The sequence below is a fragment of the Acomys russatus genome, chromosome 9 (genome assembly GCF_903995435.1).
Source record: "Acomys russatus chromosome 9, mAcoRus1.1, whole genome shotgun sequence".
Classification (NCBI taxonomy): Eukaryota; Metazoa; Chordata; class Mammalia; order Rodentia; family Muridae; genus Acomys; species Acomys russatus.
The window spans coordinates 2,797,576-2,820,659 of record NC_067145.1 but is presented as its reverse complement, the minus strand read 5'-3'; the positions used below and the strand labels follow the sequence as shown (position 1 = coordinate 2,820,659).

At 43.5% G+C, this 23,084-nt stretch overlaps 1 protein-coding gene across 5 annotated transcripts in view; it reads right to left on the bottom strand.

Annotated features, from left to right (window-relative positions):
- Fyb1 (FYN binding protein 1) overlaps nt 1-23,084 on the bottom strand; it is a 124,868-nt gene that overhangs the window by 52,385 nt on the left and 49,399 nt on the right. For all 5 annotated transcript variants that reach the window (XM_051150927.1, XM_051150922.1, XM_051150925.1 and 2 more), the window contains exon 2: nt 19,052-20,183. In XM_051150927.1, coding sequence (XP_051006884.1) covers nt 19,052-20,183 — 1,132 coding nt within the window. The remainder of the gene's footprint in view (nt 1-19,051; nt 20,184-23,084) is intronic.

Genomic DNA, 23,084 nt, shown 5'->3' with positions numbered 1-23,084 from the left:
CAAATGCAGCGTCCTTTCTATGGAAGCTCACCCTGCTGCCCACAGTGAGATCTTCACACTTGCCCTAGGATAATCTGAAGTCATTTCAACATCTCTCCTAAGAACAGACAGATAGGGAGCCACCCGGGTGCTACTGTGATCAGCATCATTCTCACAGGCACATCTAGACTCTTAACTAAATATCAGACTCATAGCTCTGGATGATCAACACAGCCAGTCTTCATCGGATGCCGGTTATCATGAAGGGCTTTATGCTAGAAGTGCCAATCTTTAAAGTGCTAAATATTATTCACCTCTCAGAACCGTCCCAAAATTGTGTGTGGGAAGCAAATAGGGATTGTAACATCAGAATTTTGCAGAAATGAGGCTTGTCAGTAAAGTTAAAAATAAAAAATGAAAATAGCAATGCAACTTCCTGATTTTCTGATTCAAGATGTCTCCAGTCCTAGGCTTTCGGTTTAGCTTCTCAAGCCCATTTTAACCAAGGTGGTGCAGGCTGCTGAGGGCAGCAAGACCTGGGGGAAGCCAGGGAAAGGTTTCACCTCAAGATAGAGAATCTGAAAGACAAGAGGCCCCCCTAACTTCCAGAGTCAGCAGTTAGGGTCTCTGTCAGGCATCACACACCTGTGGGGGAAGGCATGCGCACGGATGCTCATGGCACCTCTGACTTGACAGATGCAGCCTATCTCTGGACCTCTGGCCCTGATAATAGAGAAATATAGCTATTTGACGGCTGCCATAATTTCCAGGCAGTCTCAACCCACATTTACTATGTCAAGCTATCTTGAATTTGGTACTGGAGGCTAGACTTCTTACTGTCTAGTTTCCTGAGGGCTGTGCCTAACCTCCAAATTTAATTGCTTTTATTGCTCCCTTTCTACTGTGATGCTCCTGACCACCCAGAGAGGGGTCTGTTTCCTTAGTGGAACTAATAAATCTAGGAGATCTGTAACCTGCCATGTGCTCAGTGCACAGAATGGTACTTCAGAAAGACTTCCTGGGTGGAGGTCTGATTCACCTTTCTCCTCTTGAAAATGAGAAAGTGATTGGAGAAGTTACTTGGTCCAGTACCTACTGATATGACTGGGCCCAGAATGGAATCTGGTGGCATTATCCAGTTTGAGAGTGGCAGGCTGATTAGCTCCCATCTGACTGACGTTTCTCAAACTGCTGGTTGCTATAGAACTGGGGCGTCACGTAGAAAAAAACATGTTTAATTTCTCCTCCCAATGAGGTCACGAACTGTAAATGCTTTGCTTCACATTTTGACCATGAGACCTGATATTTGATAGATTTGATCTTGAACTTTAAATCTAGAAGCTTCTTCAGTGTGAGTCTGGTGACCTTGAGGTTGTAAGAGCATGTGCATGTGCTTTACCACATAAGGTGAGCAGCGACAGGGCAGAGCCATCAGGGGCTGCGGCAGTGGCCACTTCCTACTTTATTCAGTGACATGTTTCTGCAAAGTTGTCCTCAGCTTCCCCATCTCAAACAAATTTAACATTAAGAACAGCAACTCCAAGTTCCCTCTTATATTTCTGCTCTGACCAAAGGGCTTTCCTAGCAAATGCAGAGCATCTGTCCCCAGTGGACTTGAACTGTAAGCATTCATCTGTGTTTTTCTCAAGTGTTATTAGGCCTAAGGTTAGGTCTGAGGGGTACTGGCCTTATTCAGTATTTTTAGAAAGACAAAAGCAAGCAAGCGAACAAACAACAACAAGCATTATGTGGGCAATTGTGATTTGGAAATTGCTGCAGACTGTTCTCTCAATTTGATATTCATAGGTCTCAGTACAGTTATGGTTTTGTTTGTCTGAGATGAGATTTCCTCTGTCCTGGCTGCCCTGGCACTGACCCCACAAGATCTGGCTTAGGCTCCCACAAGTATGTGCCACCACACTGGACCGTTCAGTTGTGTCTTAAAGGCATCATCACCATCACCACCACCAGCACCACCACCATCACCATCATCATCATCATCATCATCATCATCATCATCATCATCAAATTTACCTCAGTTTAACTTGGGATTTTCCAACTGTATTTTTCTTATAGAATATTTATTTGCACAAGTATTCCTATGAAAATCTTTAAAATTGTATTTTACTTTTTGTGTGTGGGATGTTTTGCCTGTATGTATGCATGTGCAGTGCATGCATGCCTGGTGCCTGTGGAGGTCAGAAGAGGGCATAGAATCTTCTGGAACTGCAGTTATGGTTGGTCGTGAGTCACTCAAACCTGGGTCCTCTGCAATAACAAGTGCTCTAAATTGCTGATCTGTGTCTTGACCCCCTCCTGCAACAGTCTTAATTCTGAGGCAACAGTTAATACTTTGTTTGTTTGTTTGTTTGTTTTTCGAGACAGGGTTAAGGCTGTCCTGAACTCACTTTGTAGACCAAGCTGGCCTCGAACTCACAGCGATCTACCTGCCTCTGCGTCCCGAGTGCTGGGACTAAAGGCATGAGCCACCATGCCCGGCTTATTGGTCTTCTTTTATGTGAGAAACTGGATGCATTAAGTGCCCCAAGGATGACAGTGACTCAGGTAGAGCTGGGGTCTGAACCCAGACAGTCCGACATCTGGCCGTTGTGTATGTCTCCCCATGAGGGAGCTGAATAACAGATTCTCTTTTGATTCCACTTTGGGCTCAAGAGACAGGGGGATAAGGGCTCAAGAAAACAAGGGGGGAAAGGATGCTGAGATCTGAGGCTTTCTTTTCCATTTCCAGGAAGCAAGCACAAAGGGCTTATCCTCTTAGTTGCCACTCAGGCCTCAGTGCTTCTCTGGTGGAGACTTTAAGGTACCCAAAAGGTTACATCCAGGCTGTCCACTCTCCCCAGGCATTTGTGTAGGCATCTCTTGCCTCGGCCGGCCCCTTTCCTGGCTGCTTTTCTTGCCTGGTGTGCCTATGCCATCTTTGGACTCAATATAGCCTTCAGTTTCAACACGCAGGCATCCCTTTGCTCTCTGACTGTCTGAGACTTCAAACACTCAATGCTCTGTACTGTTTTACTTCAGTCCCCATCATGTGACAATTGAAATGTCTGATTATTTATCTATGGCTCCTATTAGAAAAGACGGAGGGTAGCAGCCCAGCCCTCCTGCCTCTGGTGACCCCTAGAGTCTAGCACAGCGCCCAGCCTGTGATTGGAGCTTAAAAGATACTTGTTGCCAGCTCCAAGCTCCATCGTTTCATGGTCCCTTGTCATGTGCAAAATAATTAGCCCTCACATACAATTTCCTTCCTTCTGGTGCTTACATAGGTGAATGCCTCAGACTCTAGGACACTGCTGGAAGAAGTAAGAACGGTGTCTGCACTTGAGGACTGCCTCCCTGGCCCCGGTCCATGGTCCTGTGTTCACTCTTTCTCTAATATATCTCATTATCTTCCTCTTGTTCCTGTCCTCTCACCCTTCCGTGTTTGCAGGGGGTTCCTTGGAATGACATCATAATGGGCACGTACGATTGTGTGGGTGGATTCTCAGATGAAGGCGGTGTGGACAGGACCCTTGCTGTCTTTACAACTATCCATCTAGTTATCATGACTTTTAAGAGACAGAGAGCAGGAGAGATGGGGGCACAGGTGTGATAGCCACAGATGCAGTTGCTATGGCAGTGTCTATGGAATGGTGAAAAGCTTTCCCTACGGAATGCTAGTCTAGGCAAAACGGACTCCAGTGGGGGCAGGTGGCAACCCGAGAGGGTGCCATCTGCTTTCTACCTGCCCTGCTTCTCCCCGTGTTACAATTTCGCAATGAACCTTTTTACCGACCCTATTTTATAGAGGCTCTATATGGCTCCACATTGTTGTTATTTTTAGTAACTTTTATTTTTCAGCACAAGTTAAAGTGCTTAAATAAACCGACCCTTTCCCTATACATTTCTGGAACGAAAGCTGAGGCGTGGTCTCACTCAATGACTCAGCTTCGTTTGTTCACCCTGTATCTTGCAGGACCTTGGGAGAAAAACTTGTTGGGGAACAGGACATGGCTCTGTCTCACAATAGACTTGGTTCAGCACTAGATACAAGTTACACTGTTCAGAATGGACTGTGAATGTTGTAGGGGAAGATGTCAATCTGGTTTTAGAGGCACTGGGGGTATCTGCTGTTCAGTAGTGCTCTGAGATAAAGAAAGAAAGGGTTCAGTGTCTGAGATGCCTGACATTATAGCCTGGGCCAAGTGTAGATGTGAAAGGTGTTCATGGTAGAATTATATTTTTAGGAAAAAAGAAACAGGCTGCTCAAAAGCCTAGGTTTGTGTGTACTAGATTGACAGAGGGTGATTGCGGAAGTCTCTGCATCTGGCTACATTTTTGGTTACAGTCAGACCCGTCTCTAGGAATGGTTGTACATAGTATCTTCAGTCGCAATAGAAACAAGCTGAATGTGCACTGGCCCTGTGGGAGCCATCCTGGGGGTGTCTGTCTCTCTTGGGGAGCTTGCTGAAGCTCTAGCCTAGGAAGAGGATGGACACTGCCCAGTGTTCTCCCTCTTTCTGCAGCTGTGGGCAGCTGGATGCCAGCTCTCTGGGACTTACGCCAGACCAGGACCTACAAGAAGTTCCAGAATGATTCATACCGATTACTTAGCATATGGGCCCTGCCTTATTGCTACTTTGTTATCCTTTCATTCTAATTTGGCCCAAGGTACCCCAAAGGAAAATAGGTTGTAAAATACCTCCAAAACAATCTATTTTTATATTATAAAATACTTTTTAAAAAGTCACATGCCAGTCAAAGAGAAACTAGTTGGAGTTTTGCAAAAAAATTGGATGTCAAATTTGCTTAAGAATCTCCTAGTAAGGCGGGCTACAGCAGGGCAGGGGCGTCGGCTTCTGAAAATGTCAAAATTATTCTGATGGAGGGGGTCTGTGAGTCACACTGCCTTGAGGAGTAACGATACAAAACTTCATGACGGCTACCACATAAAGTATTCTGAGGTAAGAAATATTAGCCTTATCTAATGGCAAACCAAATTCTATTTAACAATTTACAAGGCAAATTTTGTTTTTAGAAAGAACAACAAATTACTATAAGCTGATTTTCTAGGCAATTTTTGTGACTTTATGAGAAAATGCAACCATATTATCCACTAAAACTTATTTAATTGCTAGAGTTTCAAGGTGAATGACAAGTCAGAGGCAGAAACATCCTTCACTCTGAATGTGGGATACGAATCTCGTCCAATGAACAATTCAATTACATTAATCAAAACAGGGTTTGATATATTTTCTTTTACAAATGGAGCATATTTCCCTTAATAAATTCAGCAATGTTATCTGTTTAAATAGCTTAAGACTGTTACAACGTGAACTTTTGAAAACACAGTTAAATGGGTTGTTTTGATGAGTCTTCACATGAAAACCTCAGGCTCTTGGATCACTCAGATAACAGAAACCTGGATTTTCTTGCCTATTTGAGAACAATTTCCAAGGATTTTCACCTTGGATGATAGTCTGTTTGGGGAAAGAGTAATTTTACAATTCCTGAAGAGGCTAAATATGATCCTGATATTGAAAACCAAGTTTTCATTAATATCATTCTTTGTATCAAGATGTTGAAAGATTTCCTATCAGTTTGCCAGTGAGGCATAGAAAATTCTCTTTAGCAATATATGTATTTGTTGGTGATTTGTCCTTTTCCCCAATTTCTTTCAATGATATAATAGAGAAAATGGGATGTATATTTTCAAACTGGGCCCTCTAAAAAAATAAGAGAGTTAAAATCCCAGTTCTGACCTGGTTAAACACACAAAAATGATATCTTCTTCAATGTCAAACATTAAATGACCTCTGCCTCATGGATGTCTTTGAATACTGACATATTCATTTGCCCTCTAAATTAAAAGCACTTTAAGTAAAGTGGGTTGTGGCCCTACACTCTGTTCTAGTTAACTTTGGCTTTAGATTCAGTGCTGTATTTGTACTTTAAATATGGGGTCTCGGTCACTTTTTTTTTTTTTTTGGAAAAAAACAAGCAAACAAACAAAACCAAAAACATGTGACCTCTAAGATTCTAAGTAATTACTTTGGAGGCCCTTTAAGGAACACAAAGCTCTTTCTGTTGTTATTGTTTTGTTTTGTTTGAGACAGGGCCTCTCTATAGAGTGCTGATGCCCTGGAACTCACTGTGTAGACCAGGGTCGCCTCCATCTTAGAGATCCACTGCCTCTGTAGCTCAAGCGCTGGAATTAAAGGTGTATGCCACTGTGCCCACACCCAGGGACACAGACACAAAGCTCTCTCTTTAGATACTGTAAGTTGCTGTGGAAAGGGAAACTATATACTATGCCAAAATATTGTTTGTCTTATGGTGTAGTTTAAGTGTAAACTTCAGGCCAGCAGTTAGCTTCATAGGATGATTGTCTCACCCGACCCTCAGTGTAAACTTTACATGGATACCTGTACTTGTTCAACACCAGAGGGGGGTTCAAATTTCTACTGTTTTTTTTTCCCGCATTCTGAGAGCCCAACCTTAGGAATTATCTCCTTCCTTCCCAGTCTCAGGGCCTCACACATGTTAGGGAACTAGATGTTTTGCCATGGAGCTGGAACCCTACTTTGAAAGAATTATTTACCCATAGCACACAAAGTTATTAATACTTCTGCTATTAATACTTCAAAAAGTTAAATAGCCTACAACTAAAATTGAGATATATGATTAAAAATTCCTGGTAAAAGTCGGTGGAGCTGTATTGCTGCAGCATAATCTGTTTGCTGTCAGCCTCTAGAAATGATGGGTAAGGTGCTGTGAAATACACACACACACATAAAATTAAGTAGCTACCATAATACTTTGAGTCTTTGTGATATGCCAGGAAGTATATGAGATACTTTTTCTATATACTGTTTAACCATCATAATAACTATATTACACCTTTTATTACATGAAAAAATGAAGCTTGAAGAGGTCAAGTACTTTTCACAGGGTCCAACAGTAAGTGGTACAGCTTTTATTGGAGCTTGTGTCTCAACAACAAAATATCTTCAGGTCTCTTTGGTGAAAAATGATTGGGAAATCTGCATCTTTATAATACCACTTCCATGTGATAGGTAGATGTTTACAGAACTGTCTACAAGGTCAACTCCCAACCTCACAGCTTAAAAGAACTCTCCTGGTTAAAAAAAAAATAGAGCAACAATCTTGAAAAAAAAAAAAAAAACCTTGTTTTCACAGTGCCACTTTCACCGTCTCCTTTTATCATTATGCACAGAGGCATGGGTGTCTGTCTGCATCATCAAAGCCTGAGAGTGCCTTCCTTCAAACCTGCTTAGCTTTGGTTCAACTAAAAAGACATCACAAAAGAAAAGTCACCCTTTATCTCAGAATCTCAGGACAGCTGCCTGGCTTTGTTTTCTATCGGCTCAATTTTTAAAAAGGATTATATAAACATAGGTCTCTTTGAAAGATTAGGTGCTTGATATGTGAAAAGTTGTTGAGGGATAAATGAATGTTGTTACCAAACTGAGTCAGTCCAGTTGGGCGCTGATCAGAATCTGGATGTAACAACCACCAACGTTTGTATAGCCTTCTATGTTGCTGATCAGTTGGTCAGCTGGGAAGAGCTCTCCCTAAACATGGGGATCTCCTAAAAGAATGAGGGTGTGTGTGTTTGCCATCTGTGGGAGGATTAATAATCATCTACACAGTTGCCACTCTCTCATTTTCAAAGTCACTTTTTCTTAGGACCTCCATTTATTTCTTTGCTTTGAACATGACCAATAACACTAAATATCACTTTGGGTTTTATTTATTTGTTTATTTTATTTTATTTTTTTGCTGTTGTTTGTTTGATAAATAACAATCATGTTGGCTAAGTAAAAATCATTGTGCATGGCAGACCTTAAGACTGTTGTATGGTAGAAGGGGGGGGGGGTTGGGCACCAAAGATGAAGGGAGTAGGGAACAGAGAAAAGAAATAGAGGAAAGACTGGTGAGAACGCCAAGCCTCCTTGATGACTGAAATGCAGCTTCCCTCTTCCAGGCTGATAGGCAGTTGGAGTGGACAATTCAGTGACCAACTGTTTAAATGACAAATGAGAACCAGAGCTTTCCAAGGGCTCCACACACCTTCAGAAATGCCTGGAGCTCTTTGCAATCTAGAAGCTAAAGCATTAATGTTGCCACAGTCAAGGACTTTGGGGATACTAGTATTGTGCCACCACAGTAGTCAGAGCCATGCTACCCTAGTCTTATGCATTTGAATAGTATCTTTGTACTTCCCCTAAGTAAGCAAATGCGTGAGAGCAAGTGCAAGGCAGTGCCTGTTTGCTCAAACACATTACTTACTCTCGCTCATTTGCATGTTTTGATGTAATCGCCAACTTCTAGTATCCCATTTCAGTGCTATTTTGTAATTTTTTTTCATCTGAGAAAAACACCCATGGCTTAGAAATTCTTCTTCTCCCCAGGCCCTCATTTCCCTCACCCCACTGTGGCCAAGAACAGGCATTGTGAAAGTCACCTGATAAGTAATCCTACCCTGGAGTCCACCCTAGACCTCCAACTCCAGACCTCCAACTCCTGTGTCCACACTAGACTTCCAACCCCAGACTTCCAATTCCTGTGTTTACTGTAGACCTCCAACCCCAGACCTCCAACTACTGTGTCTACTCTAGACTTCACTAGGCCTCCAACTCTTATGTCCTCCTTAGACCTCTCTAGACCTCCAACTCCTGTGTCCTCCCCAGACCTCTCTGGACCTCCAACTCCTATGTTCTCCCTAGACCTCTCTAGACCTCCAACTCCTTTGTCCACCCTAAAGCTCTCTAGACCTTCAACTCCTGTGTCCTCCCTAGACCTTTCAAGACCTCCAATTCCTTGTCTACCATAGATCCCTTCAACTCAGAGCATAGGGCTATTTTATGTGCAAACTTTAAGTTAGCGTTTGAGAGACTAAAGCCCAATTTTGATGTTTTGTTTTTACTTCTGAATCGACGACACAGTCACCATTGGTTAGAACCTTAGTTCACTTTTGTTATCCTTCTCCTGTTAGTGCTTTGCTGTTTTGCCCTTTGTTTTCCATTTAGTGTTCACAGGGACCAGGATGTCATTCTAAGTGGGAGCAACCTTTTTACAGTGTAATTCAGCAAAGAACGTGAAAGTCTTGAACCCCCAGGGCTGGTAGCAGTAGGCTGCTTTCAAGCATTGTTGGTTTTTAAGGATGTCTAGTCACTTAGCACTAAAAGTAGGTGAAAGGGTAAAACAACCTGCTTGTTATGCCAGTTTGGGACTGAGCGCCTGCCTGTCCTGTCATTTAGATGAGTTACATTCCCACAGACATGCTCTGTCCACTAGATCCTCATTTCTAGTAAAGTAACAAGTACTGATAAGAACATGAAACAAAACCACTTCCTCTTGGCCATCCTTTCCCATCTGCTGCTTCTGGAGGAAGAGACCCTGAAGTAAGAAACACCTGCTTAAGTTTAAAAAAAAAAAGGCAATGCTGGGTGGAAGGGTTTGGGCTGCAGGCAGTTGAAGAGTTGAAATGCTCCCCCCCCCCCAAAAAAAAAAGACTTGTTTTTTTCTGTTCAAAAGGATGGATCAGGAAAATGCAGAAAAGGAAAGAGAGTTGAGCCACAGGAAGGGGGAGAAGTCCTCATTCTAAAACCCTTAGCTGCCTTTGAAGAACAGAAGTAGCCACCATTCTATGTCATGTTTGTCCTCAGCATCAATGTCTCTGGTTCTTGAAGCCTTCAGTACGATCTGCTTTCCATGTGATTGCTTGTAGTAAGTAGGCGGCACTGCTAACTAAGCAATGTGTCTGTGCTCCTGCTGGCTTGTGGCAGGACACAGCACAGGGCGAGGAAGAGATGGTCTCCAAGCCTATCTAAGCCAGAAGCAGCAGGAGACAGAGGCCAGGGCCGTCTTGGAGAAACTAAGCATCCAGCTTACCCACTAATCAGCACAGAGCACTCGATACTTCTACACAGTTGCAGCTTGTGCTTGGAATTCATTTTTTTTTTTTTTCCTTCTGATTTTAAGGAGCCCAGGAACACAAATAAAACTTTGGCTTTTTATATTTACAAATCATGTCGACGAAGTGCTCAGTTTCCACAGGTAGTAACTCTGTACCCCACACACCTTTCACATCTCCATGAAACTCAGTCATGATGACCAGAGTTTAGCTCATAGCACCTATGTTGGGTACCCCCCAAAGGCTAGCTGTTCAGCTCCAAGAGATCTGATGTCCTATTCTGGCCGCCACAGGCCCACATATGTGCACACACCCACACGGAGTCGTGCATTTATTCATGAACTCACACACATATATATATAATAAAAAATATTTTTTTAAAAAGAAAAATGACCAAGGACTAAGTCATGGTCATAGGTAATACGTGTGGAGACATGCATGCCTGTGTGTGTACATGTATGGCAAGTGTGTGTATGTGTATGTGGTTGTGTGCATGTGTGTGCACACGTGTGTGGAGAGGCTAACATCTGGATAGCAAGCAGAAGCTTCAGTCTCAGAGAAGCAGAATTCCTGGAGACACTGCAGTCTGGTTCCTCAGTAACTGGTGTCACGTATGGCAGCTCACCTTCGAAGTGACAATGTGGGAGTTACCGTAAGATTGTTGAGTAAACCGTTTTGCCACTCAAGCTGGATTTCTTTCTCTTATCATATAGTCCAGAACAATTTACTAGCAAGAATAAAGTGAGCAGATACTAGCTGCTCTTTGGAGGTCTGCAGTGTGTGTCTGCCTGGCCTTATTTGTGTATTTGGATAAGGACTTTTCAGTGCCTCACCATACTAACCATGGTGCCACACAGGTTAATCTTGAAGATCAATTGAGCTTTCTCACTCTCCTGAGAATTAAAAGAAAGTGAGGCTGGTTTGGCTGGGTATGGGAGCTCAGCTTTAACCCCAGCACTGGGGAGGTAGAGTCAGGAGCATCTCTCCAAGTTTGAGGCCAGCCTGGTCTACATAGACAGTTCCAAGACAGCAACCAGGACTACAGAGAGAGACCCCATCTCCAAAAAGAAAAGAGTTTAGAGTGATGTTCTGTGCGCCCCGTCTCACTCCGTGTCACCCCCAGAGAAGCACAGTTGCCAGCAGAACTGAAGAGCCGCTGTGTGCATCTTTGCAGCTGCAGGGCGATGGCTGCTGCAGCCAGGACAGCAGCTGATTCAACAATGCAGCTCCTTTCTTTAGGGAGAGAAAAACCTCATCTGGTTTTGGGTTCAGATCTTTTTTTTCTGAAACCAGATGTTGCCTGTTCAGTTACCGTTTGCTGATACTATCTGTTGCTACTGGGGGCTCTAGATGGGGTTTTCCACCTTTGACATGCCACACAGAATTAAGCATCTTCTTTCCCCCCTCCCTTTGGAGACAATTAAAACAGAAAAAAAAAAAATGTTTCTTTTCTGTATACTAGTAGTTATAATAACAGTTAAATTCTCCAAACTTTGCGACTTTTTCTCTTCCATATTTCTCCTCTCTTGGACAAATACATAATCTAGTGTTCTAGGAGGATTGCTGGGCATTGGAAGCATGCTATAATTATCACATGCTTTCTATGAATGGATAGACAAAAATTCCAAAGAATTTTTGAGAAATCAGGTAGCTGGATTTGTGTTCCTGGGGCACAATTTTGTTCTTCAAACAGCTGGAGTTAATCTTCCTGTTTTAGAAGCCAATTTCATTTTGTCCCCAAAAATACAAAACATATGCACAAAGACATGATTTTGGCATATGAAATGAATCCATCATCTCAGAAATAGTTTTCATCAAGGCAGAGAGACAAAGGAACCTTTAATGGCATTTACCTAGACTCTATGAGTCAAACTCTATTTTAAACAGTTTCTTTGGCTTGGTCTGAGGATTACTTTAGCTGACCGTGTGATAGAAGGCATTTCCTGTCCAGGGATTATGCAACATACACATCTGTCTCATCTTCCTAGCTGGTTTGTTTAGTTGACTTGGATACATAGAATCAAAAGTAACTTGGGAAGAGCTTTTTGCTTTTCATTATCAGACTGACACTGTTTTGGTCAGCTTTGGAGATTAAACAAAGGACCTCACTTTTTAAAAAATATATTTTATTAATTTATTCATATTACATCTCAATTGTTTCCCCATCCCTTGTATCCTCCCACTCCTCCCTCCCTCCCATTTTTCCCTTACTCCCCTCCCCTATGACTGTGACTGAGGGGGACTTCCTCCCCATGTATATGCTCATAGGGTATCAAGTCTCTTCTTGGTAGCCTGCTATCCTTCTTCTGAGTGCCGCCAGGCCGCCCCATCAAGGAGACGTGGTCAAATATGGGGCACCAGAGTTCGTGTGAAAGTCAGACTCCACTCTCCACTCAACTGTGGAGAATGTCCTGTCCATTGGGTAGATCTGTGTGGGGGTTTGAACCTCACTTATGCTAACCCTCTTCTTCTGTGCACTGTGCCCATAGTCACTTGCATGCCTGGCTGAGTTTGTGTTGGTTACTAAGCTTTCTTTTCAGTTTTCTTCCTTTCATGAGAAAATTGAAATTTCACCCTAATGCTTCTGAAATGTCAGGGATCACATGAATTTGAGCAAACTTGGAATGGACTAAAAATTGTCTCATATTTCACACCTGAAAGGTAAGTCAGCCATTGGAACTCCTTTTATTTATGTTACAACTGGTCAATGTTTTTGACATTTCTCAAATGTGATTAAAACTGATATAATGCCTGTTATTTTGGTTATATTTCCACATATCATTAAATCTTGGGAAAACACCAGCTTCAGCCTTTTCACCACAGGAAGAGGTTTTACAATGGAGAAATCATGACACATTGACATAAAATGTTATAGGAATGTCTGTTTCATAAAAGAAAAGTGATCATCTTTTTTAAATCATACAGGGTGGATGTCACTGTAAAAAAAAAAAAAAAAGCTTTCCTCTGTAAGTCAATGGGCACTTGTGGCGTCTTGAGCTAAGATGCTGTTAGAAGACCAGCTGAGATGCGGGTGGGAAGAGTTCTGAAAGTCAAATTCAGGACCAAACAGAGACCCAGGAACCTAAGTGCACCAACGACAAAATGGTCTAGGCGCTGAGGGAAACGGCTTTGCTTCTCCCTTCAGGAGCGGGGCTTCTTTTCTTGCCCTCTGTGCCAACTACTACTGTATTTGTGTTTCTGTGGTTAGTTGGCACCATGAAGATCTCTCTCAAGGCATTTGTAGACCGGCTAGCACTGTCTGAATGAGTGTCCCTGGCCAGTGAGTCGCCTGGCCTGCGGGGGGATGCTGTGAGGCTCCTGGTCAGTACTGGCTAACTTCCTCTTAGTCTGTGTAAGTCACAGGGGCTGAGTCACTGCTCTCGTTGGACATACTACTGATTCTTAGATTAAAGTGTGTTTATCTGGTGCTAAATGGTTATGAGGGGGTGGGGCTACAGATATTGCTCCTCTAATTCTCAAATAAAAATACAAAAACAAAACAAAACAAAACAAAGTCAGACATCCGAAATTACTGGTGTAGCCAACTTAGAAGGAAGGAATAATGACATAACACACAGACTTTAAGAAATTGTTGAGTAAGGAAAGACATAGAGAGTTCTCATGCCGGAGAAGGCAAGCCTAGATCCTGACCTGTTCTCTAAAAACACTTGTTTTGTGAGGGAGAAGACAGTGATTCTAGAAACAAACCGCAAACAACATGAATCCTTACCGGTACACTCTGCTTCAGAGGTAGGCTGAGGAGTAAGTGAATACCCTGGGCAAGGTCAGGAGAAATCCTCAACCGAAAGGCACTAAATACCACAAAAAGGATCACTGGCTAACGGTGGCCTTGGAATGCCTGGGACAGAACACTGAACAGGGTAGCAAGTCCCGCACAGTCCCTGTGGAGAAAGGCATTTAAAGCAAAGCTAGTCCTCAAATCACAGTTAGAGGGGAGGTCAGCTTTATTACCCGGGATTTGAGCTTTACGTACTCATGTCATGTGTCTGCCAGATCACAAGTGACGGCGCCATCCCTATGTATACAGAAATGAAGATCTCTGGAGGAGCCTGAGAACCACAGAGGACCATCATCTCTCAGGAAACAACTGGCGATCGTGTGATAGGCTGCCTAAGTGTTTCTCTAAGAGTTCTGACAGAAAACAAAACATTTTCAAAGGAGTAAATTCCCGACAGCCTCAGACTTTTCCACAGTAAAACTCACCGGCAGAAGTTTAAAATCAAGACTGTGTAAGTGCTTGCCGAAGGGATAAAAGGTTGGGTTTTTACAATGCCCAAGGGGTGCTGATGGGAGATAAACCTGCATGGACTAGTCTGCTCAAGAGACCTGGGTTTATACTGAGGACCAAGTCTAGAATTCAGCAAGGAAGGCAAAGACTAGAGTAGCTCAGATCTGGCCGAGGACTTGTGCTTTGTCCTTTCTGAGCCACTTACATTAAGGGGGTAACCTAGGTAAGTTGAGTGACTGCTTAACAGCAAGTGGTTCCTCAGAGGTCGCAATCTGGAATAAAAGAAGATCCAGAGATCTTTTGAAAAACAGATTTCCCAGAACCAAGAAGGGTGAGAAAGTTGAAGTTAAGACACAGATGCTCAGAGAGCACAACTTGACAAAGGCCTCATTGCCACCTCAGGCCAAACCACACTGCGGAATAGGACGTTCTGACTCTTCTGAGCGCTGAACAGTCTGGCCTACAGACTTTGTGTCCCCACACACTCCAATGAGTCCACTCCTTGGACCTGCTGTAGATAAACGTCATTCTTAATTCCCAAGTGTTCAGTGGTATTGCTAACCATGGAGAGACTCAATGTACCAGACCATTTACCCTCAAGTCTTTAGGATGCATCTGAGCCTTGAACCTCTGTCCCTGAGTGGACTGCAGCAGCAAAGTGGGAAATGGGTCTATACACTAAGATAAAGAATTCTTCAATACAAACAAAACAAAACAAAACCAAAACAAAACCAAAAACAAAACAAAACAAAACAAAAAACTGACGAGGTCATATTACAAAAGTATATGTAAAAAGAGAATGATGGACCAGGAAGAGGCGGTGATAGTCCTGGAATGTGTGAAGAAAACTCTCACCTTTACCTAGAAACAGGTCACCTGTATTGATATAACCCACGATCCCCCTTAGGGTACTAAGCTGGAGCTCTCCAGCTGAACGCTGCCTCAATAACAGCCCAAGCTCTCCATAAAAGTTTTTTTAAGCCTTACTTCGTATTGTTGTTACTATTATTTTTATGTGTGGGAGTGTTCAGGGTACCCACAGAGAAAGTCTGCTGGGTGACCAGCCAGCCGTTAGCTTATAACTGACTCAGTTTACCCTGTGGTGTCAAAGCTGGTCTTTGATAGTGAGTGTTTTGCCTGCATATATGTTTGTGCACAGTATGCATGCCTGGTGCCCAGAAGATGGAGTAGGAGTCCCTGGAACTGGAGTGATAGATAGTTGAGAAGTGACAAGAGAGCGTTGGGAACCAAATTCAGGTCCTCTGCAAGAACAGTAAGTATTCTTTTGTTGTTTTTGTTTTTGGTTTTTTGAGACAAGGTTTCTCTGTGTAGCTTTGGCTGCCCTGGAGCTTGCTCTGTAGACCAGGCTGGCCTTGAACGCACAGAGATCTGCCTGCCTCTGCCTCCCGAGTGCTGGGAGTAAAGGTGTGTGCCACCACTGCCTGGCACAGTTAAATATTCTTAACTCCTGAACTCTCTTTCCATCCCATGCCACAACTCTTCTTGATGTCAGGTTCCTATCAGCTGGATCAGCCGGAAGGAGGAAGTGCGCAAATGAGAAGTGGGGAATGCCATTCTAATAGCCTTTGGTTAATTCCTTCCTGTAACTGAAAGGTACTTAACTGATTACTTCCATAGTTGCCCTATAGAACAATTAGTGTTTATAGTGTTAAGAACAAGACAAGAAAGAGCTGAATTGAATGTTTTTCTAGTAGGTTCTTATTACCTCCTACACACAAATTAACAGATGGGTCTACTAGGTGTTCAAGAACCCAGACATTATGGTGAATAGTACCAGAACACCGGGGGAGAATCTTTTAAGGGAGTTAAGAGAAAGGTGAGTTTAGAGAACATTTTGATGCTTTATTTTAAAAAAGTAAGTTTAGGCTTTTGTATTTATAATGGTTCATAATGGTTCTTGGGGCAGTGGGGGGTGTGGGGAACCAAAACCACTATTAGCTCCACATTCAGAAAGCAATGTGATATAGGCATGCTTACAATGTACGGGTGAGACTTTGAGACGCTGTCTTCGGGATAGTGTAAAACTCATTCTGTGTCAAAGTTTCATTAAGCTGAAAGTGCATCCGATCTGTTACAGTAATTGGTAAACTATGGGGAGGGAGTATTGCGATTTAATACTGAAAAGTCTGGGGACCACTAGCTTCTTACTAACACAGCTCTGAGGGAGGACCAACCTCGGAAAGTGATGAAAATTCACATTTTTTTCTACTCCACAAAGAAAAGAATGGTAAACAAACTGCTTTCTTCTTCAGTGAAGCTCACAGTGGCATTTATAATAATTTTTTTAAAAGACATATTTTAACCGAAGGACATAACAAAATACAGGGATGTGGAGTCTTCGGGTACCATGTGTGCTTGTTTCATCATTTCAAGGGGTCTTAGGTTTGATGAAAGGCAGCCAGCATGGGGCTGGGACGGGGCTGGGGATACAGTTTCTGGAGAGACAGGAGGACCAGGCCTGGCCCTGCTTAGTTAAGCTACACTTTGGGCAAACTCCTTAATTGTGCTAAGATAGGATTCCATTTCATTGTTTGGAAAAAAAATAGAGTAAGCCGGTATACGGTTATGTAAAACATCTTCCATAAGTGATAAATATTTATCTGAATATGAAAATGGAAAAGAAGTATGGTATGAATCAGGAAAGAGTATTAGAGTTTATAAAGCCAACAGAACAATTACACAGAATGTTGTCCACTTGGACACTATTGTAATTACTTTTAGCAGCAATAAAATAGTCCATTTAAAGCAAGTCTCTACATTCACCACAGAACATTACACGCTAATCACTATCCTTACATCTTAGAAGATTGAAAAAAATCACCATTGATGAATATCTGTACACTTAATTCTTTGTAAAGCATACAGTCTCTTCTCACCTTATTGCATATGAATGGCTAATGTCTGAATTGTACCGGGCAACAAGTGACTTATCTCAAGGCCCTCAGTGTGAGACTTTACATCTGGCCAGATGTGTTTATCATTGGCATTTGCTAGAGCTGGAGAAAAGGCTGCGGACCCAGAAAACCTTGGTGGCCATAGAAGGCATCTAGAAATTTTCCTGCAAGCTGCCGTTTTGTGTTGGAGAATGGATGCACATCAAAACGGGTGAGTTTTAGTTAATCAAGAAGGGAAATACTTTCTGTAGACAAACTGCCCTGTAGAAGACCAGACTTGGGATAACAGCCACAGGAGCCTGGCTCTGTGATCTTCCTCCACTGCCAGCAGAATTAAATGGCTTCTCTTGATCTCAGTCAGGAGCAGGTGGCACAGTCTAGGGGCGGGGGGATTTTAGCCCTGTGCCGCTTAGATGTTACCTTTTTTTCTCTCTCATCTTTCTACTAGGCGGGAGGGAGCCTGTGGGAAGATCTTTCAGAGACAACGGTCATGCCTAAGGTGGAGTCTCATGTTGTCCAGGCTGGCCTCCCAACTCTCTAAGGTACTCCCAAAACACTGAACTTCTGATCCTCCTGCCTCCATCTCCCAAGTCCTGTCCCAAGTCCAAGTCCCAAGGCCTGTGCCATCATATATTGATTTAGACCAGTGGCTCTCAATCTGTGGGTTGACCTTTCACAGGGGTCACCTAAGACCATCAGAAAACACAAATATTCACACTATAATTCCTAACAGTAGTTAATTACAGTTATGAAGTAGCAATGAAAATAATTTTATGATTGCGGGGGGTCACCAAAACATGAGGAACTGTATTAAAAGGTTGCAGAATTAGAAAGGCTGAGAACCACCGCTTTAGATGATAATTTTTATTTTTTAATTTTTATTTATTTGTTTTTGTTTTGTTTTTTTTAGATGATAATTTTATTTGGAGAAGCAGATGACTTACAGTGACATGGTCACTTAAAAGTACTATTCCTTTTTCATCTTTCAGTGGACAGCAGTTGTGTGCCATTTGCTAGAATACTAATCATCAAAGGCACGAGTGAGCTTTTCTCATCACGACACAGGTGACTTGTCTTTACTGAGACATTCAGTATCAGGTTCTACCACCTGCCATAATATTGCAATGGCATCTTGGGAAGAAAACTTGACTAGTGTTCTGGAGGGATAACAAAGCATCCTTGGTCTGCTTTAACGTTCTAGCTATGCACTATTTTTAAACTGGAATAGTGAATACATTTTTGTCTTGGGAAATTAAGTTAAAATACAAAATATGAAGTATTGTCTCCTAAAACCCTTGTTATTCTCCTACTTGAATCTTGGGCTTAGGGAATACGATAAAGAGTGTGAATATTTGAAATGATTTAGAAGAGAGTTTTCAACATTGCAACATTGACAAACTGGCCTGGATAATTCTGTGAAAGGTGGGGGTGGGAGGATGTTGCTATTGTATTGTAGGAAGTGACTCTATTTACAAAGTGTCATTAGCACCATCCACTGTGACCATTTATGCGCCTCCAGACAATGCCCACATGCATTGGTCATCAAATTTGATAGATTCTAGAACACTGATTTAGAAGCCTGCTCACTTCTTTCGTTGAGTGTTAATGGGCAGCACATCTCACTCAGTCAACAGAAATGAAACACACCGTAGGGAGTAAATGCAAAACAATTATCAGTCAGATGGACGTATTTCTTTTCCATTGTCCCTCTAAAAAGTCAGTCCCGTTTCCGCCCCCCCCCACCCCCCCGCCAAGCACCAGTCACTTTTCTCACAGAATGTTCAACTGGCACTTGGAGTTTTTACTTTTTCAGCCTTCCTACACAGTTGGAAAAAATGCCAAAGGAAATTGAGCCTACAGCCACATGAGTGACAGTTACGCAACCGTTCCTGGCTCTAAAGTTTCCCCCCAGAAGCCGAAACACTCTGTACCGTGGGCAAACAACAGTTACAGCCATGAGAAACAACTCACTGTTTGCCGAGTCAGCTTTTCGGAATCTGGTCAGGTCAACGTTGGGTGGTCTGCTGGGCTTGGCTGGAGGCGGGCCCAAGACGGACAGGGGAGGCAGTGGCTTCTGCTTTGGGCTTGCTGAATTCTTGTCTACCATTTCCTTCTCCTGACTTTGACCCCATGGTGTCCCCGCTGTCAGCTTGGAAGGGGCCTTAGGGAATCTAGCTGACTCTTCCTGATTCATTTTGCTCAGAAAGATGTTCTTTGTAACATCTGTTTTCCTATCATCTTTTTTTTCTTCAGAGTTTTTGGAGAGCCCAGGGCTCCCTCTGCTTGCGGCAGGTTTCAGAACCACTCCAGGGAAGGGCGAACTTGATGTTCCATGGTCTTTATCCTCAGGCTCTTCCCTAGCTGGTTTGAAAGGGCTGCCCTTGGATTTGGCTCCTAGTGGCATTGGGGGTCCTTTCTGGACAGGCACATTCTTAGAACTGCTCTCCTCTTCCTGGGAGTCCTCTATACTTAGGGATGGCTTCTGGGCAAAGGTGTTTCTGGGAAATCGGGGTTTGGACTCAGCCTCTTGTGCCGCTGGCATAAATTTGCTCCTAGCTCCAGCCACCTTTGAGAGCCCTGGTTTCAGGTCATTTTCTGGGACTGAGGGAGTAGGCCCTGGTTTAGGTCCTGGCGTCTTTAAGTCAGACTCTTGGTTCAAACTGTGAAGCCTATTCCCAGGAGGCCGCAACACCACAGGTTTGGAATCTTCTTTGGTCAAGCTGGTGGGTTTGGGGCTTACGGGTTTCAGAAACCCCACTTTGACTTCAGGGTCTCTAGAAATCGAGCTTGGCTGTGCTCCAAATCTTTGGCTCACCCCACTAGGTTTTAAAAATGGGGGTTTGGGCTCCTTGTCAGGCTTCTCCTCGAAGGTAGGTTTCACTGCCAAGGGTGGTTTTGTGGTCCCAAATTTAGGCATGTGGCTGGGTCCCGCAGGAGGGCTGGCATTTCCTTGGTTGTCAAATAAATTCTTTCTTGACTGTACTCCAGAAGGCGAGTTTTGTCCCGCGACTTTGAAGGGCCTGCTGTTGGTGGAGACCTCCTCAGTCGGGTTAGTCCCCGTGTTGAACTTCGCCATGAGGGACTTCACATCTGTTTTTCCATCCTATAAGCACAGGGGACAAAAACCAGCTGAGAGCCAGAAATCTCACTTGCAATTTACAATAGTATACCTACAAGGGCTTCCTGATCTGCGGCCAGGCTGCCGGGTGCGGCTGATTGGTTGAGCAGCTATTGTAACGTTTAAGTTCCTCATGACAAAATAAGTTGTAAAGGTTTCTTGAAAAGGGAGCTAGGGCTGGGCTTAAACTTCTGTTGTTTGTCGTACAGGGGCTTGCTTGTTTATTTGAAAACGGTTCTCTATCACTTCACTGCCCAGCTATCCTGCTGGATTTACTCAGACACTGTAGCTGTCTACATTTTTGCTTCATTTGAAAACATACGGAAGTGGCTAACAGATGAATTCTGCAACATTTTACAATGGAGGCTCATGTGGAAACTGTACTTAAAAACGAAAGCACACTCTGTAAATTCAGGATACTTGCTTTTACCCCGCAACACAATGCTTAGCATCGCTGTGGCTGGCGAGAGCTTTCCTGTTCCTGTTGCGTTTAAAGTATATCTGCTGTCAGGGAAGTGTTACAGAGCATCCCTGCCCTTCTAAAAATAACGAGATGAGGTTTCCTTATTATTCGTAAGTACAGAACGCTATTGTTCGACTTTATGTAGGTGAGCAGGCCACAAGGTCAGCATAGGGACACAATAGGCCAGTAGCAGGGGCTGGCTAGGAAGGCTCATTGCCAGATCTTTCTCTCAGTCTAGTCTCTTCCATAATGACTTTTCTCAGTCCTCTAAGGTCCTACCTCACCTGTCTTCCTCACAAGAATTAGGAAATTATGCAGCAAAGACAGCAGATATTTGATTTTCTTTGTTAATATAGTCCAATTTAACCTGTGAGAATTAATGGTATATTTGCTCTTTCTTCAAACACATGGAGTTTGAGGCTGGGAATTTGGGAGAGAGAGCGAGAGAGAGAGAGAGAGAGAGAGAGAGAGAGAGGAGAGGAGGAGAGAGAGGAGAGGAGAGAGAGAGAGAGAGAGAGAGAGAGAGAGAGAGAGAGAGAGAGAGAGAGAGAGAGAGAGAGAGAGAGAGAGAGAGAGCCTGCCTAGCGTGTATGAAGTCTTGGCTCATCCTCTTAGCATTCAATAAACCAGGTGCGGTGGCGTACTCTGTATTGACAACATTTAGGAGGGTGAGACAAGATGCTCAGATGTTTGTGAAGCTTTAGGTCATCCTTGGCTACACAGCAAGTTGGAGACAAGCCTGGTCTACATGAGATCCTGCTTTAAAAAAAAAAAGCTAAAGAGCAGAAAGAACCACCCAGGCACATCAGCACCTGAGTCCGAGCCTTTACAGGGAAAGAGAAGACCTGTGAAATACTGGGCAGAAGACATAGCTCAGTGATGGAGCCAGTGCTCAGCATGGGTACACACACACACACACACACACACACACAGTTTTTTTGACACCCCACTTCTCCTATAGGAATATAAGTTGTACTCTTTATGTACAGTTTATTTTAGGTGATTAAGAACCTGGGCTGGCGAGCCAGGTGGCAGGGAATATTAATGAATTTTTTCTTTATCTCTTCTGTGCAAGTAATGTCTAGGTGCTGCTCTCAGACAAACTAAAGGAGTCAACAGGGCAGGCACATGTAGAGAGCCTGGGCACATCAGAGGGCTTCCTGTTTTTGAATCAAGAAGAAAGCTTCCTGGTGATCTGCTCTCCCTCCTCACCGCGCTGCTGGGAAACAGAGCCTACTGCTGTAACATGGTGCACTTCAGGGGGGAAAACCCTTGACATTCTCGTGGCCCTCGTCAAACACTGGGGCTTATTTTTAGTTGTGAAAATGTGGAAGCTGTGGATTTCGAATGGAAACTGTAGTCTTGGCTGCTAATTCTGGACCTAGAAGCCCCTCTTTAGTAACATGACTCCTCCCATGCAAACATACCCTTCAGGTCTGGGACTTTCTCCCACAATAGACGCTAACTACACCCTCTGATGGACTGAAATTTTCTTGAATTTCTCCGTGACAGGTCACGGAGTAGTTGGGAAGTTGTTTCTTCACCTCTTTGGTGGAGCTCAGGCATGAATCTGTTCTGAAAGCTCCACTTCACTGTAAAAGGCCTGTGGTGGGTTCCGATCAGCTGAGCCTCCAAGGCTGGAGTGAGTATGAGGCCCCTTCTCAACAGGATGTGGGAACTTGCCTCTCACCACAAACTCAGTTCCTGAGGGCAGGAGCCTACGGCTGCCTAGAGCAGGGGTATGGGTGGGAGGAGCTGGTGCCAGAAGCCGCAGTGACGGCCTCACTTGTGACAACCCTTTCTGACATAGGAAGGTAGAGATGCTTTTGCGATATCCCACCAGACAACGATGCCCCATCCCCAGTGGCTTCCACTTGAGGTAAAACGTTTTCTGAATAATGTACTCAGCATCCATGGGCTCCCCTGAGGCTGTGTGTGCTTGCTTGCTTCTTTGTGGTAGATTGGCCTAAACACAGCTTCGGAGGATGTCTGTGGGTTTTACAGTGTAGCACTGGCTCTGATGCTACCCAAGGAACCTGTTACCCAGGACTCTTTCTTTCTTTCTTTCTTTCTTTCTTTCTTTCTTTTTCTTCTGTTTAAAGGGAGGGGGAAGCAAGCCGTAAAAGCCCATATGGTGATGCCCAGCTCCCAAATGCCTTGAATTCTCAAGACATACCGAGCAGTAGGCTTTTTGTATCCTCCCTCAAATACTAGGAGCTTGGGGCCTGGAGAGAGCACTGACTGATCTTCAGGAGGTCCTGTGTTCAATTCTCGACAGCCACATGGTGGCTCACAATTATCTCTATAAGATCTGGTGCCCTCTTCTGGCCTGCAGGTATACACACAGGCAGAACAGTGTATACATAATAAATAAATAGGTCTTAAAAGAAAGAAAGAAGAGAAAAAGGAGAAAAGAAAGAAAG